General features: G+C 46.4%; 1 protein-coding gene across 1 annotated transcript; it reads right to left on the bottom strand.

The window, feature by feature from the left end:
* Nucleotides 1–292: 292 nt before the first annotated feature.
* On the bottom strand, nucleotides 293–16,947 carry sp4 (sp4 transcription factor). The gene is given in 8 exon segments (XM_030347008.1): nucleotides 293–3,324; nucleotides 5,306–5,438; nucleotides 5,440–5,506; nucleotides 12,996–13,188; nucleotides 13,566–14,730; nucleotides 14,834–15,172; nucleotides 15,847–15,917; nucleotides 16,227–16,947. Coding segments are annotated over 8 exon segments (2,265 nt in total). The 5' UTR covers nucleotides 16,234–16,947; the 3' UTR covers nucleotides 293–3,034.
* Between the last annotated feature and the right edge of the window lie 402 nt (nucleotides 16,948–17,349).

Below are 17,349 nucleotides of genomic sequence, written 5' to 3'. Positions count from 1 at the left end.
TCCGGCCGCTGCAGATGCACCATCATCCCTATTATCCGAAGACTGAGAGATTATAGGCTATTAGAGGGCCGATGGGCGTGAGAACGACAGGAGACAGGAGGTGAAAGCGAGGGAGTCCATATATGGACAAAGACATTAGACGGGACACTACGGACGGCACTGCTGGATTTGGGTTTGTGAGATTATTGAGATGATTAGACAATTATTTAATTTCAATGATTCAATCTAAGCAATTTTGGTAACAACATTAATAATAAATGTATTCATGATCCAAGCACATAATACAGAAAGGGCAGTTTTAGTCACTTTATTGTCAAGTGTTATGCAGGCAACGTTTTTTTTCTATTTTCTGACATGTATCTGTTTTTATTCATTGACAAACACATCTGTACAAACTGATTTTTAAAAATATCAATAAACCAAAGCCTTTAAGGCTAATCTGGCAAAAAACCATTATCAAATGTCATGGAGATAAACATTTTAGAAAAAGATTTACAAATGAGATGTCACTATAAAATAGAAACAAACAAAAAAATAAATGAAACAAAAGTCAACACTAAATATTACGAAAAAGACGTCTCCTTTTTTTAACAATATTTTTTGCGTTCTTATTTATTTCTCAAAAAACACATTATGGCGCACAGAGAAGAATAAATGGTCAGTCGTTATTTAAAAAAAGAAAAGCAGCACTACCGCAAAAATCAAAACAAATGAACAACCAACTGAAACATGCCGTACACACACCTTAGATCCAACGAGCACAAATACAACTCCAGCAAAAAGGCAAAGATACCAACCAAAGAACAATAATAAGAAACATATTCTGGGCTCTGTTCATAAAGTAGCAGATGGGTTTTTTTAATTCTTTTTTGGGGAGGTGCTGAAAGGGGAGGAAATAAAATTAAATAGATACGATTATCTTAATCAAAAATTTGTCACGCACGGAACTAACATGGAGCAACATCACCAGAAAAAACGCATCATAACATCCAAGTCGCTAAACAGGAACAAGCCCCTCCCCCATCCCCCAGACATGTCTCCATCCATCTGCCTTTCTTTCCCCAGGTTCTCCTCCTTCCTCTGCTCCAATCGCTCTTCAGAGGCAGAACCCCACAGCACCAAGTAGAAGCCCCGGGTGGGTGTGTTCCCTTACCCTGAGTGTTGCTCAGCTGGGGCTACATGTGTGTCTGACAGCCTCGGAGACTACTGAACATAACATACCACCATTGTGCCATTTCATCATCGTTCGCTGTCTTGCACACGCGCACACACACACACACACACAACCACACGCACACACACAACCAAGGTCTCCCTAGATGTTTGCAAACAACCTCAAAGTCCACTTTCCGCAGTAATACAGCTTGTGTTAAGGCATTGTCGTACTTTAGTCACACAAGTGGCCGAAGGTGCAAGCAGAGAGGGAGCGTGTGCGTGCGTGCACACACACACACACACACACACACACACACACACACACACACACACACACACACACACTAAAATAACCCTTTTTTTTTCGCAGAGGTGAAATCGGAATGGAAACCATTATTCGTTACCTACCAAACGCCATGCAGCTATCATCTCTCACGTAAAAACCCACTTGCATAAACTCTTTGCGAATGTACAGCCGTATAGACATTCTACCTCTGTTCAAAACCCACCAAAAAAAGGCTCAGGTGTTTAAAGTCCCAACCCCAACCCACCCACACAAAACGACAGCAATGCTGTCGCACACTGCGTGTTCGCCTGGGTGGGTGGACTTGTTCTGTATTCAGAAAAAAAAAAAAAGCATACCCCCCCACCCTAGGCAATGTAAACATAATTTCGTTAGGATTGTCGTTAATAGTATTGCCTTCACTACACAAACCAAGTTGTAGAAAGCTAGATTGTTTTTCTCTTCTGTATAGAAACATCTTCATTGAACGGCCAAGCAGCAGGCCTTCATAGGAATGCATTATTATTTTATAAATCTTATCTTTTAATATGTGCTTTTTTCATCGCTAGACATTTTTTTTTTTTTTTAGACCTATGCCCTCTTCTGATTTCTTTGCTTGAATAACAATTTATCAGCTGACTGGTCTCTATGGAAACATCAATACCTGAACGGAACCAGAGGATCAAACTCAGAGTGACTGAAACCTTTTCCCATGTTATGTCTGATCCTCTCTGACTGCACGGGACTTGGAAAACACACACTTAACACACACGTCCATCCACTCTCTGACATTTTTCTGACATCCCATGTGCAAAAGGTATGTACATTTCTTTGTAAGAAAGAACATTGTTAGAACATTGTAAGTTAAAATCCTACTGAACAACTAAAACAGTCATTATTAATGAGAATAATGAACTCAATGAAAACTGCATACAATCGGAAATTGAAATGTCCAATGGAAATAAAATGTAATGCTTTAAATAAAATAACAAAAATCAATTAATATCTCTACCACACACACACACACACACATACCCATATCTATATATAGATATATATCTATATATTTTTAGAACTTGTATATATTTTACAGACCTTTTGCATATGGGAAGTGCACACAGGACGTCCCAAGACTGATTGACCCTCGTTTAAGTCCAAATGGTACCAAGCAGAGACCCCACAGTGTGCATAGAGATAGATTCTGTTCATCGTAAAAATCAAACAAAAAATGATGTCTTTTCATATTGGTGTCACGTAGAATCTGGGGGGGGGGGGGGGGGGGTCTCCATTTTGGGTTGTGCTAGTTTTGGGTTATACCCATTGCTCCACCATATAATGAAGTCTTATGCAATTCATTACTTCACAAATCTCAAACTCAATCTCATTCCATTATACTCGCTAGATTTTGTTTAGTTGCTATTATTATTGTTATGGGGTCTTTTTTTTTTTTTTTTTCATCATTCACGTTCTTTGTCTCTTTTGAGTATTTTTCCGTAAAAATATACAAATTTTTTTGCAAAACCCCTCTGGGCTGACTCACGGAACCACAAGCGACAACACACAGGACCTCTGGGCAGGCTGGGCGGGCCTTCATGTCTATTCAAATTCCTCCTCTTCCTCCTCCTCGTCTTCTGCCTGGTGATTGGATGCACTGGGCGTTGCCGGGTCCGAGTCCTGAGTAAGCGTTGCCACGGTGACGATGCGCGGCGGGCTGCCAGGGCCCTCGCCACCGCCGGCCTCCTCGTCCTCCTCCTCCATGTCCTCGGTGGTGATGATGGCCACCGACGCGCCCGCTTTCTTGTTCTGGTGGGTCTTGATGTGCTTGGACAGGTGGTCACTGCGCATGAAGCGCTTGGAGCACTCGGGGCACTCGAAGCGCTTCTCGCCTGCGGAGGAGGGGAGGGATTCAGGGTTAGAAGGGGGCTCCACAATGGTTCACCAGGTAGAGCTTGTACCATTAAGGACTGGTCCTTAATGGTACGAGCTCTACCTGGTGAACCATCGTGCAGAGCGCGTACCATTAAGGCCCAGTCCCTAGACCCGGGTTCCATTCCTGCCCATGGTCCGTTGCTGCTTGTCTTTCCTCTCCCATACCTTCCTGTCTAGTTCACTCTACAATAAAAAGCTCATCCTCATCCTCATCTTCAAAACCGCTTAACTGGGGTCGGGTCGCGGGAGTAGCAGCTCTTGCAGAGGACCCCAGAATTCCCTTTCCCGTGTCACATTGAACAGCTCTGATGTGGAGGGATCCTGAGGCGTTCCAGGCCAGTGTTGAGATTTAATCTCTCGACCTAGGCCTGGGTCCTCCCCGAGGTCTCCTCCCAACGCTTGGAGATAAAAAAAAAAAGGGGCAGAACGCGATGGGTGGAGGGTCGACGAGTGAACCAGGGAGGTGGGACGGAGAGAGGGAACTTTAGGGGGCCCCTATGTTACCCCAAGGTGTGTAGGTGGTTATTACGAGCCGTTCCATCCAAATCCATCACTTAGATTGAAGGTTTGAATGGAACGGTTATTATGAAGAGACTTGTGTGGCCGTGTGCTCCACTGTCTCCTGACTGGCTGTCAAGGAAAGGACCATGTGTATTTATGAAGCTGAACGGGAGGTCAATGCTGATCATGTTTAGGGTCAAAACAGAGGCTCACAAGATCTACTCTGGTCTCGTTCCATTTGCCTAATCGTACTCCAGTGGTTCCAGGATCTCTTATGCCATCCAATGGATTTGGTCTTATTTCTATGCGCTGTATTCCTACCTTCAGTTGCTCTCGTACTAATGGACAATTTTACCTTGTACAGAATGATAATTTAATCAGGACCAATTAATTGAAGTAATTGATCTACTGAGAACTTTAAACTGCAGGGGTCATTCCTTTCCTTAGCCCACATCCTTTTACTGGCACTCTACTGCCTCCAATGCTGTGACGACTAGGACTACTATTCAGCAGGGCTGAGCCCCAATATTAGAATTTTCGGATTTTCGGTCATTCGGTACGTATTCAAATCTCTATTCAGTATTCGGTTATTAATTGGTTTTTTAACGTCTATGCATATTGGGGGACTGCGGCTAGAAGGCTAGGTTACATTTTGTCAGAATATCCCAAATATATATGTACAGGTGATATACGTCAAATATGGGCTGAACAAACTGTGGGAGTGTGTGTGGGTGATGGCTGGTTGAAGCAGCCTCACCTTGCCAAGTCTGATTGGACTCTATTCAAATATTAGTATGAATAGAAACGGAAGCAATGCTTTTTCTCTTCATGGGGATCCGTCCCCCAGACACTATTCCTGCCCTGAAATGTGTTTTTTCACAATATTCCAACCATCTTTGGAATAATTGGAAGTAGGTCTACGCTCATACTTTGGAAACCACGTGTGTTCAGAAACGTATATGCTGAAAAGCAGGCAGGGTTTGTCCTGTTTATAAAACTGTTATTCAGGGCGTTGGCCACCAGGGCTCATCCAAACCCAGTCCCCTCTGACCAGGGAGTCCCAGCAACCTCCTGAAAGCGACTACAAGGTTTCTACTACAAGTTACTGCAAGCTACTAAAAGCTATTGCGAGTGACTGCAAGTGACTACCAGCGTTCTACTAAAGGCTACTACAAGCTGGCTAATACAAGCTACTACAAGCTGGCTAATACAAGCTACTACAATCTAGCTAATACAAGCTACTACAAGCTGGCTAATACAAGCTACTACAAGCTACTAAAAGCTGCCTAGATGGCAAGCGGCAGAGGCGTATCGAGGGGCGACACATTTCCCCCAAAAAGGCTTTCCTTAGAATATGTCAATATGTTTATCAATAAAAAAATTAAGAGAGTGTGCCCCCCCGCCCCCCACACCCAGCCCCGACCCCGCCCTGCTCACCCGTATGTGTCCTGCGGTGCCGCTGCAGCTCGTCGCTTCGGGTGAAGCGCTTCCCGCAGAAGATCCAGTTGCAGACGAAGGGCCGCTCGCCGGTGTGCCAGCGCAGGTGGGCCCGCAGGTGGGACGTCTTGCCCGTACACCTTCCCACAGCCCTCCATATGGCACACGTGCTGCTTCTTTTTGGAGGGGTCCCCGCTGTTCCTGCAAAACACACACACACACACACACACACACACACACACACACACGCACACACACACACACACACACACACACACACACACACACACACACACACACACACACACACACACACACACAAACCACACAGACATTGTGGTTAGCGGCAATGTTCCCTCTAATCTTTCCGCACTGAGCAATTCATATTTTTTTCTGAGCACACATTACAGCACTGTGAGCAATTCGCAACCACGGGACCTGCCGAAAATGACCACAAACCTGCGTTAACCATAGGGGATTCAAAGGGATGACAGCAAATGCATCAATATGTCTACAAGGTTGATAATTTATTCAATATCCTTTATTGTGGTTCACCTTTGGGAACATTTTAATGAATGGAACCAGTCAGTTTTAGTTGAACTAAAAGGATCTTTGGTTGAACTTCAATAAGGTTTAGAGAGGTTATTATGAATGGTTCACTGGTTATGATTGATAATGATATACAAAATAAAAGTATCCAAGGTGTTTATTCATTCTCAGCAGGTACAACATTTAAGTGGAACTTACATTGAAAGAAAACGCTAATGCAGTGCTTAACAATAATTATAAGCCTACGCAATCATTATTACAATAAAACAACTGCATATATGTATTAAAACAGAATTAACCTACATGATTCAATGACTAAACATACGTCAAAATGTTGTTGCAGTAATCAAGATCACTTTGATCTATATTAGGCCAATAGGTCTAATTGAAAATATTGGACATTTCTACCTCAAATCTTCTCTCGCCTGTCTTTGTCCCCTTTTCAGTTGTTGAAGACCTTGTCAAGGTCTATAGGACCCTCTTTTCGCCTTGATTTAATTCTCATCAGTTCGGTCCAAATGGAAACTTCAAGGCGGTTGCGCGATTTTGTCTTAATGGCATTCATTAGACTGAAACCACGTTCACTAGATGCTTGGTATGTGCAACAAATGTCAAGAAGTTGTACCAGATCTGGAAAATGCTCGCTTTTCAGCGACCAGGTTAGAATCTCAGAAAATTACTTGAGCAGTCCGATTTTCCTTTTTTCATTAACCATGAACTTGAATTTGTTGGATTGTTGACAAATGCGCCCCGGGACCGTATCGTCTGCTTCCTCCAGAAGCGCTTCGAACTTCTTCGCCAGATTGATCAAGTCATTCAGCCCATGATCAAATTCCCCAACTGCATGATCCAACGTGTCCGGCTCAAAGGCAGCCCACTCTTTGAGCTCATTTTCAGGGATGCGGGCATTCAAGTTCTCACAAACTTCATGGACAAACAGAATAATGTCTCTTGTGTTTACTGCACTCTCACTTTCCAAAAACTGTGAGCACTCGTTTGCCCCAGTGATCTCGCTCTCCTAATATTGCGCACCTAATTTCTGTATTTTCGCTCTGGCAATGCAGTGCCCATCCATAACCGCATGTTACTGCGCTTTAAGCAGGTGCACAGCTGAGCGAGTTCCTCAAGCACTTCTGCTAGAACAGTGAGTGCAAATTTGTACTTGGTGTCGGTCAGTTTTCTATGACAGTATTAATGCAATGAGAGTCAGTTTTCTTAGGAGCAGCATTAGGTCAATGCGCTGACATTTCGCAAAAAAGCGTGCACAGCTTGGTAGCGTGACAGCCAACGCACTTTCATTCAAAGGCCTAAAAGACAGTGATCTACTTCCAAAACCTCTGCCATCTCTGTGAATTGGCTTTCTTCACAGATGATCTGCAAAACATGGAGTATACTGTCCCGAGTAGCGTTTCTCCTTTTTTATTATAGGGACATCTTTCCATGCGTCATCAATCCCCAATTCCCCCCTATGGGCCATGCAGTGTTGCTCAGTCAGGTGCGGTACCTGACGCTTCAGTAAGCAGCCCAACCTTTATGTCGGCCTACCATGACAGAAGCACCATCTGAAGTAAACATTACCATGTTGTTCATATCTAGTGCATGGTCTGCATAGACTTGGTAATGGCATCAAGGATGTTTTCTGCAGTGCATCCTGAAAGCTGAATGATTCCAGGAAAAACTGTCTTGTAACTGAAATCAGTTTGCTCCCGAAATTTAATGTAAAGCACAAGCATCTTATGCACTGAGATATCGATACATTCATCAACAATTAGTGTGTGGACACAAGCACTTTCTTATGCTGCTTATCATCTCAGTCTGCTCATCTGAGTTGATACATTCCACAAATTCAAAAGCAAAATTTTTGCTTCTCCAACTCTGAGGTAGGTCGACGTATTTTGCCATATGATCGTGTATATCCTGAATGATAACATGGGACATGTTGGCATTAATTGCTAGCATTACATTGTCGATCAATATTTTATTTGTTCAGGGTTGGATCGTGCTCTCTGAATTTATCTATCTCGGGATCCATTAGTTTCGTTGAGGAGTTGATCGATGAAGTTCACATGTCTAATCTTAATGTTTTTCAATGTGTCAGGGTATCTGCAGGTTTCAGCAAGTGAAATGTAATGGCGCATTTCCACTGCAGGGTGCGGAACGGATCGGATCGCAAAGGTGCGGGTCGGATCGCGTTTTACACGCCAAAAGTGGGCGTGACCCGGACTTTGCCATACCCGTTCCGACCACATTTTAGGGACTCCTCCGTTGCGGGTACCCAAAACGAGACCAGACGCCTGAAAGGTACCCTGGGAATCTAGCTTACACCCCCCCTCTGTTGATTGGTCGACAGAATCGTCACTTCCGGGTGACGCGGGGATAAAAACAAACAAACAGTAGCCTCGAGGTATTATTCTTTACAATTAACATGTCGCGTAAAAAGCTTGCTTGGGCGAACAAGGAGGTGGAGACGTTCGTCTGCATTCTTGCGGAGGAAGACGTTGTTTACGATGTTTACGTAGCTGCCGCGGCGATCGACATCCGGCCTACCACAAAGGGTACTGTCCGCGGTGGAAACGCGACCTCGGAACTGAGCTGGGCTATACCGCCCCCTCCCTACCGCCCCTTTGCGATCCGATCCGTTCCGCACCCTGCAGTGGAAACGCGGCATAAGACTTTTTAAGACCTTTTTAATACCACCTTGAATAAAATGTAAGACCTAAAACACGCAATGGTGGGGGGAATCGCGCTGTATTATAACCCAAGCATAGCATGTGTGTCACTCAATGAGACTCATTCACCTACCCATTGTCGCAGATTAGCTAGCAAGCACGCAGATAATCGTTTATATATGCAGCTAGCAAGAAAGAAGCCTCTCTACATGTCCTTCCTGAAAAGTCTCACGAGAAAAATAAACGGTCCTGCCCTGACAAATTTAAGACCTTGTGTTACAGTTTTTAAGACCAGCATATGACACTTTTTAAGGATGCGCGGACACCCTTGTCTACATGGACTTTCTGTGTCAGATGACGCTTTTTAGGTAATCAAGCTTCCCCTCGGACCAAGTTTTCCCACGAGCGAACTCTCCTTTCGCTTTTGCCTCCGAGCAGAATTTGCAGATCACGCCACTGCTTTGTTCATATGTAAATATGCCTGAAAGTTGTATCCTACCTGGACAATCTTTCGTGTCAGTATGGACTACTTAATCTAGCCACAATTATTTTAACGTTAGGCAGACCTTTTTCTGGGGCACCTGCTCTGTCTTTCTTTTCGCCATTGCAGGCACATAGCCAAATTAGCGCCAAACGTGGGCTAGTGCCACTATGATTGACCTCTGGCCCACCCTATTAGAAGGGCAAAATTCAGCAGTTTGAAATTCAAGGAACGAAAAATAGCCCATATTATAATGTCACACAAAATTGTGTGGAATAAATTTTGTTTCAATAAAGAATCATTATGTTACAAATATCTACAGAAAGGCTCTTTTTGTTAATTTTTTATATTCAGCACTTAATTGTGATTGGGTACATCTATATAGGGGGTCGCAGCATTCTGAGACTAGACAGACACGCAAAATAACCTGCTGGAGGTTGTTCAATGGAAACAACGAAACATAGTATGCTCTGATCGCCGATTATAAAGACCAGGCAAAACGTGAGCTTGTAGCCGCCATCATTCGGTATATTCACCTGCCAATAATTAAGCAGGCAGTTGGTTTTGTTCAGACTGAAGACATGAGTTCAACTGGCATATCTCGCACAATTCTGGAAATGATTTAGCCTCTGCAGCTCAACCCATCACTGATGATTCAGGCTGGTGATGGGCCTCTCTCTCCCTCTCCAACCCTCCCTCTCTTCCACCAAATTCAGGGGCCACCAGGACGGAGCTCCAAGCTCATCTCTCTCCCATTCTCTCGCTCGCTTGCGCACTGCGATCACACTCAGCAGGCACGCAAGCACCGTACATCCGGCTTGGTTGTCAGACATGTCAGTATTTTAAATGTTTATTATCTAGCCTACGTCGCCTTTGATGCTCCGATTTTCAACGAGTTGGGTCTGTCTGCGTCCTGTAAGACGGAGGCGTAACTTGTAGTAGGAGGCTTAACTTGTAGTCGCAGGAGGCGTAACTTGCACTAGGAGGCGTAACATGTAGTCGGAGGCGTAACTTGTAGTCGGAGGCGTGTCTAGTACTTTTCTAAATCGCGGAAGTGATCTGTATGTAGCAGTGGTGCGCGGTTACATAAATGACCGCAACTCAGACCTCAAATATTAGGCCTTAAATTTACTTACCGTCATGAATATCGGAAGACCCGACTTCAATGAAGATCTCGTGTGAACCGTGATTTAGAAAAGAACAAGTTACGCCTCCTAGTACAAGTTACGCCTCCGTCTTGCAGGACGCAGACAGATACTATTGTTTTTCAACCCCTGAAAACAAATAGTTGCGCGGCCACTTTGACTGGCCTGCACAGCCGCACGCGCGTGCACCTTAGAGGGAATATTGGTTAGAGGTAGGGATGCAAATTATCGAGTAATTCATTAATCGATAGTTGTTTCATCTTATCGATCGATGATCGATTAATTGATAAGCGGCAATTCTTCTGAGAAGCTGAATTTCCTTCTGAATGTGACACATTTAGTTGGTAATTCAACAAAGTCGTTTAGTTGTTGTACTTTAAAATACTTCCACATATTGTGCATTAGGGCTTTGACTTTTGCCCAAAAATCATATTCGAAGTTTGTTTGTTTATTAATATTAATATTCGAATATATTCGAATATTTATTAATAATATTTTGACCAGTAAGACCTGGGCTGAATCCGAATACTTAGTACATACTATTTCTGTTCAGTGTCTACCGTACTACACTGTCAAGTGTAGTACGGTCTACAGCTATGCGTAGAACGCCTCTGAAACTCCACCGACGTTTGGAGATGACGTAGCTCCCCTCAGATGCCAAAATTACCTTGATAGTTACCTGTTATCCGTCTTGTCATCGTTGCTATTAAATTGCTATTAAAAAATGTCTCTTTTTACTTAATTACATACTTTACTTTTTTAATGTCTCCTTTTTTCGCCTCTTTCATTATGACGTCTTTCTAAGCCGCTGTTGGTAGTGTCGGGTCAGCCATCTCTTCTTCGTTGTTACCAGACTCCGGTTGCATTGTGGGATAGCGTAGTGACCTACCGTTGTATACTGTGGCGGTAGTACGCATTCTTTAACGTTTTCCGTACTACACAATGCGTACTGAGCATTCAGACGCGCTATATTTGTGGCGTACTACAAAATGCATACTATAAGTATGAGTATTCGGATTCAGCCCTGGATTGGGTTTTGCGAGGTTTGTTTACCGGCGTTGCTATGGTTACCGGTCTTGCGTGTTCCAACGGTTTATTAGGTTTCTAATAAATCGCTGTCTAATCAATACTTCAGTCACTGCCTCTTCCGTGGTCATTACAATATTATGAATAGACTGCGTCAGGTTCTCCGACGTCTCTCCCTCTTGGCCTGCCCATAACAGGTTCGAATATTAAGGGCTGCCTAATATTCGTTCGAATTTTGATTTATTTTTTGATATTCGAATTATATTCGAATTACGAAGTTCGAAGTCAAAGCCCTATTGTGCATTTGGCGTCTTTGTCGTCATTAACCAACTTAAAGTGGCTCCATACTGCACTCCGTTTTGCCCTCTTCATCGCTGAATCCGAATACTTAGTACATACTATTTCTGTTCAGTGTCTACTACTTGACGGTACTACACTTGACAGTGTAGTACGTCTACAGCTATGCGTAGAACGCCTCCGAACACTTCCGAACATCGCCGAAACTCCACCGGATGTTTGGAGATGACGTATCTCCCCTCAGATGCCGGCAAAATGTACCTGTTTTCCGTCTTGTCATCGTTGCTATTAAATTAAAAATCTCTTTTACTTAATTACTTACTTTACTATTTTACTCTTTTTAATGTCTCTTTTTTTCGCCGCTTTCTACAACGTCTTTCTGGTGGTGTCGGGTCAGCCATCTCTTCTTCGTTCGTTACCAGACTCCGGTTGCATTGTGGGATAGCGTAGTGAACTCCGTGGTTTACTTTGGAGGTAGTACGCATTCGGAAACGTCTTCCGTACTACACAATGCGTACTGAGCATTCGGACGCGCTATATTTTTGGCGTACTACAAAATGCATACTATATAGTAGTCAAGTATGAGTATTCGGATTCAGGTCCCGCTTTTCGTTTGTCTTGTCCTGCTTCGCTTGTGTTCCCGCTTGTGTTCACGCGTGTGCGTCAAGTACGTCTGGCGTCAAGCGCGCCCTCACGTGGACGGGTGGGGAATTACGGGTTAAAAACGCGATTAATTGCAAGTAATTTATTTTAATCGAGTAATCTCTTATCGACAATTAATCGATAATCGATTAATTGTTTGCATCCCTAGTTAGAGGCATTCAGGTGTGTTCGCATGTGTGTGATTAGTATTCAAATCAGTAGTGTGTGTGCATAGTGTGTTCACCTACTTTAACACATCAACATTTTTCAGTTTTCAGTTCATTCATCATCCTAGCTTGATGTGTTGATGTGTCCCTGAGCAAGACACTTGACTCTGCCGTCGGTCTGTCAATGTGTGTATTAACCGATGTAAGTTGCTTTGGACAAAAGCGTCTGCTAAATGCCCGAATTGAGATTATGATCAGTTATGATGGTATATATGCAATTATTACAAATTGTATCGATACAAAAGTTTGGGTGCAATAAAAAAGAGTTTCAAGTAACTACTGTATGTAGTTTGAATCTTGCCACAATGAAACTATTCTCCACTCTGCTTTGGCTTCATGAACAGATTAACATCACAGAGAGCACTAGTGAACCTGGTGTACTGTCACAGCTCACTTTACTAAACCCGTTTCTGAGTGAAAGTGGACCACTGGAGCAGCAGGAACAGAACATGGGGCAGGAGGAAGAAATACATCAGCTCCACCAGCCAGAAGGCCCTGGTCGCCCAGACGCCCCGAATAATAATGAACCCGGTGCGAAACACATGATCACCACCCGCCCTCATGCAGTGCACACCTTCTCTGAGGCCTGTGTGTGTGTGTGTCAGTGAGTGAATGTGTGTGAGAGTGTGTGTGTGTGTGTTCTGGTAGAGTTACCTCCCCTCGCCATCGCGGCAGTTGGGACAGGAGCAGGCGACGCGTCGCAGCCTCTTGCTCGGCGGGCCCTCCTGGTCCGACGAGTTCTGGACCAGCTGGTCTGGACTCATGGAGGAGCCAGATGCCACGTTGCCCAAGGTGACCGTCACCGGCGGCGACTGAACTTTGACCCCCTCTTGACCCTGGGGTTGACCTGAGGGTTACAGATCCAAAGGGAACACCGTTTAGATGAAATTCAGAAGGAGTGTGTAGCTGTCTTTAAGGGAACAGCAACTTCATGAGGGGGAGAAAGTACTGATAGAGCTAAAAGCTACGAGTAAATGATTGATAAGATTGGTGCTACTGAAACCTCCACAGATCAAACAGGAAGAGAGCGAGTGTTACACTGTCTTTCTGTTTTCTGTTTACGACGAGTTAAACCAACAGGGCAATAGCTACCTATTGTATGTTGTTTGTATGTGTAACGTGCAGTTGAAATGCTGCAGTCACATGTACAGCCACATCCCCCTGTGCATAGTATAACATAGCTGGTTAGCATGTAGCTGACTAAGGCGTGACATGGCTCTTTACCCTGCAGGCTGGTGATGGTGAGGGGCACACCCTGCATCTGGACCCCCGCGCCGCCCAGCCCGGCGATGCTGACCGTCTGCACCCCGGACCCTGGGTTGATCTGGGCCGCGCTAAGCGTGAGAGGACCCCCGCCCAAGGACACCAGCCCTCCGCCCCCCAGGCCAGCCCCGCCCCCCACAGGGGCAAGTGTCAGCTGCTGCTGCAACGTGGCCCCCAGGCCCCCCTGCAGGGACATCCCCCCGGGGAGCTGCAGGGTCTGCCACGTGATCTGTCCGTTGGACGCCATGGTGGGGGCCCGGATGAGCACCTGGGCCGGGTTCTGGAAGGCCTGGATGGGCTGGAGGGTCTGCCCGGGGGCCAGCTGCAGAGTCTGGATGTGCTGGGGCTGCTGGCCGGAGGCCTGGCCCTGGGGCTGCAGCTGGATCTGCTGCAGCACCTGGTGGCCCATCTGGCCCAGGATCACCTGCTGGATGGTGCCGCTCATGTCGGGTTGGTTCTGCAGCCCGTTGGCCAGGCTCGGAGAGTCCATGTCGCTGTTCTGACCCTGTGCTTCTGCTCCTCCACCGTCCAACCCGGCGCACAACACCTGGCCCCCGTCTGACATCCCATCACTGCCGGCAACCGTTGTTATGGTACCGGTTGTACCTGTCCCGGATACAGTTGTCGTGGTGACTAGCTGGTTGCCATTGGCGAACGAAAAAGTTCCGTCTGCGGATTGAATGAGCTGCACGGCCCCGCCCGCTCCCACATTGTTAATAACAGGCAACGCTAGGGTCATGCCCCCGAGGTTGATGGGTACTGTCATCATCGGAGCCTGGGAACCCGACAGGGCCTGCAGCTGGATGGGGAAGGACTGGGCGGGCCGTATCTGCAGCGGGACCCCCTGGTTGGCTGAGCTGGTGAGGATGGTCTGCTGGTTGGCCGGCTGCAGGATGGTCTGGCCCTGGCTCTGCGTCTGGATGAGCTGCATCTGCTCCGGGAGTCCGGTGATGGAGGCCGTCTGCGCGGGGCTGATGTGGATCTGCTGGCCGTCGGCGGTCTGCAGTTGGGGGATGACCTGGTACTGGACGCCGCCCCCCGCGCTGGGCATGTTCTGGACTTGGATGATTTGGAATTGTTGCTGCTGATTGGCTGCCACGCTGTTAGTCCCGCCTATCGCCTTCATCTACCAGAGGAGAATGAACACAAGTCAGATTCAACACTTTCCAAGAGTAGCGAGATGGAGACGAAATGAAATGCAAACGTGGCCCCGGGGCCCACCGCCTCACCTTGCGCCCACCGGGAGAGCTCTCGCACGGCATGGTGGTGGCCAGCGTAACCGCAACCGGCTGGTGGGCGTTCTCCTTGGCCATGGCGGGCGCAGTGGTGATGATCTGCCAGCCGTTGCCGGTGAACTGGGCGGGCACCAGCTCCAGCTGCTGGGGCAGCAGGGCCTGGGCCCCGGACGCGTCCAACACAAACTGTCCCCCTTGGAGCTGGGCCGACTGCAGGGGGATCTGTTGCTGGACCGGCTGGACCTGCTGCTGGGCACCCTCCACTCCCCCCTGGCCTCCGATCTTACTGCAGGTGGCCGCGAGCAGAGCCAGCGGAGAGGGCTGCGAAGACTCCTGGGTGGAGTGGGGGGGAGAAAATAAAATAAGAGAGAGAGTGTGGGGAGAGAGAGAGAGAGAGAGAGAGAGAGAGAGAGAGAGAGAGAGAGAGAGAGAGAGAGAGAGAGAGAGAGAGAGCGCTGCCACTTTGGGTGGGCGGTGTAACAGGAAGCAGGAATGGGTGGGCGTGTGAGAACCACATTTCTCTTTCCTCAGTGCATACGAGAAGAAAATACCTCCTTCTCATTTTCTCTCTCTTCCTCATTCTATCTTTTAAAAGGAACTAGGCCGCTATAAAATGCACCACACCTCTTACACTCTACAGTAGACACTGACTTTTAGGACCATAATGGCAGTGGAATCAACAAGAACACTATAACTAATGTACTTATTAAACAACATAAGATGTACTTAGAAAGCCATCAAAAGCCAATCAAGCAAAAAAAATATTAAAATAGGCTTGAGCAAATAATTTTGAGGCCGTTCCTCAACAGCCTGTTTTAACACAGTGGTACTAGGCTAGTAGGAGAACTATTGCAGACTAGTCACAGGGCTGGAGGGGCTGGTTGTTCTCAACAAGGCAGCCCAAAAAAGCAGGAAGTGAGCACAGCAGAGAAACGCCCCCAGTGCTGGCGCACACGCCACAGTACATCCGTGGCCCTACAGACATCTGAACCGTACCAGCTCCGTACCTGGGATCCAGAACTTTTGCCCTTTTTAGATGCTTTCACTCCTTCTGTTCCCGATGTTTCCTTCTTCAAGTCTGCAAAATGAAACAAAAGTTTCGTTGCAGGATCATGTTCAGATAAAGGTATCATGTGTTTACATGTCTGAATAAGTGTATTTGCCTAGAGTCCAAAGTGTACAACATGGCCACGCCACTGTAAGTGGTCAGCATGTTTCTGCCACAAGACATTGCAAATATCACACCCCAAATGAGGATCAAGCGTGGATATAATTAACCAGTCGTCTCATCATCCACATCAAAAGGGACAGAAGCATCAAAAGGGACAGAAGCCTTTCTGTCGGGAGGCAAAAGATGGGTGGAGACGGGGAGGGGGAGGGTACCTACCGCTCATAACGCATTAATATACCGAGGGAGAGGTGTACTTCAAGACAGAAGGCCGGACGGGGATAGTGACGGAGGCAGGCGGCAGAAACGGAGGACGGCCTCTATTTTTTCCGCGAATGGTTGGCGCTGGGTTGTGGCGTATCTTCCCGTTTGACGAAACCACCCACCCGCCAGGAAGGGCGGTACCAAGGAAGACGGTGTAACGGCGAATAACGGAGAAAAGTCCCGTCCTCGCTCCCCTACCCCCTTCACAGCCCAGCGAATATTCCTCTTCTCGGAGAACGCATGAATGGACCAGAAACTAATAAATTAGGCTTTGGGAGAATTATGTCCAAGGCGAAGTTGGCGTTGTGTGATGGCAGAGGCCCACCCACTGCCATTTAAGCACCAGGCCAACACCCTCTCGGCTCCTCTCCTCGTCGCGAGGGTTTCCTCTCGCCGCCCGGAGTGCACCTTGTCGCCGTTCTTCATGCAAAAATAACCGCTACCCGGATCTGTATTTGGTGTGAATTCTTTATTTCTTGGAGAATTGATTTAGCAAAGATACAGAGAGAAAGCTGTGGCTTTTGTGGGCGGACGCGCTCCTCCCACTTATTCAGATTGGATGACAGGATTCCGCGTGCGAGGGTCGAGATGGGAGTTGTATTTAGAGAAGCCTCGCCTTCTCCACCGTGAGCCGGTGTGGAGGACTACTGCTCCCATGATGCCCCGCGCGGCAGTGTTCGTTTTTTAGTCATGTTGGTTTGAGAGGTAAAAGGCGATGGGCGGAGACTTATGTGTTGTGGGGGTTGGGCAAATAAGAGCAGGAGGCGTGGGATAATTCGGTGAATAAGAAAGTAGTCCTCAATAAATGCATTAAGGACATTCTTCCGGAAACATAGAATAGGAATAATCATCCCTGTCCGAAAATATATATCTTGTCTATTAAGCTTATAACATTTAACCTGCTAAAGAACATGTTGTACTGTAGTATTAACGTATGTTCAACAGTGTAGAGCCACAACATCTAATTGAAGCCTGCTGTTCCGCTATTATAAATTCACAAGACTAATCTAATGCTAAATTTAAGAAGGGACCCTAAACACTGTCACCTGACTGACAGCTTTCAATCATCTTGTTCACG

Source organism: Gadus morhua, chromosome 22 (assembly GCF_902167405.1).
Source record: "Gadus morhua chromosome 22, gadMor3.0, whole genome shotgun sequence".
Classification (NCBI taxonomy): domain Eukaryota; kingdom Metazoa; phylum Chordata; class Actinopteri; order Gadiformes; family Gadidae; genus Gadus; species Gadus morhua.
This window is presented reverse-complemented; position numbering and strand designations above follow the sequence as displayed.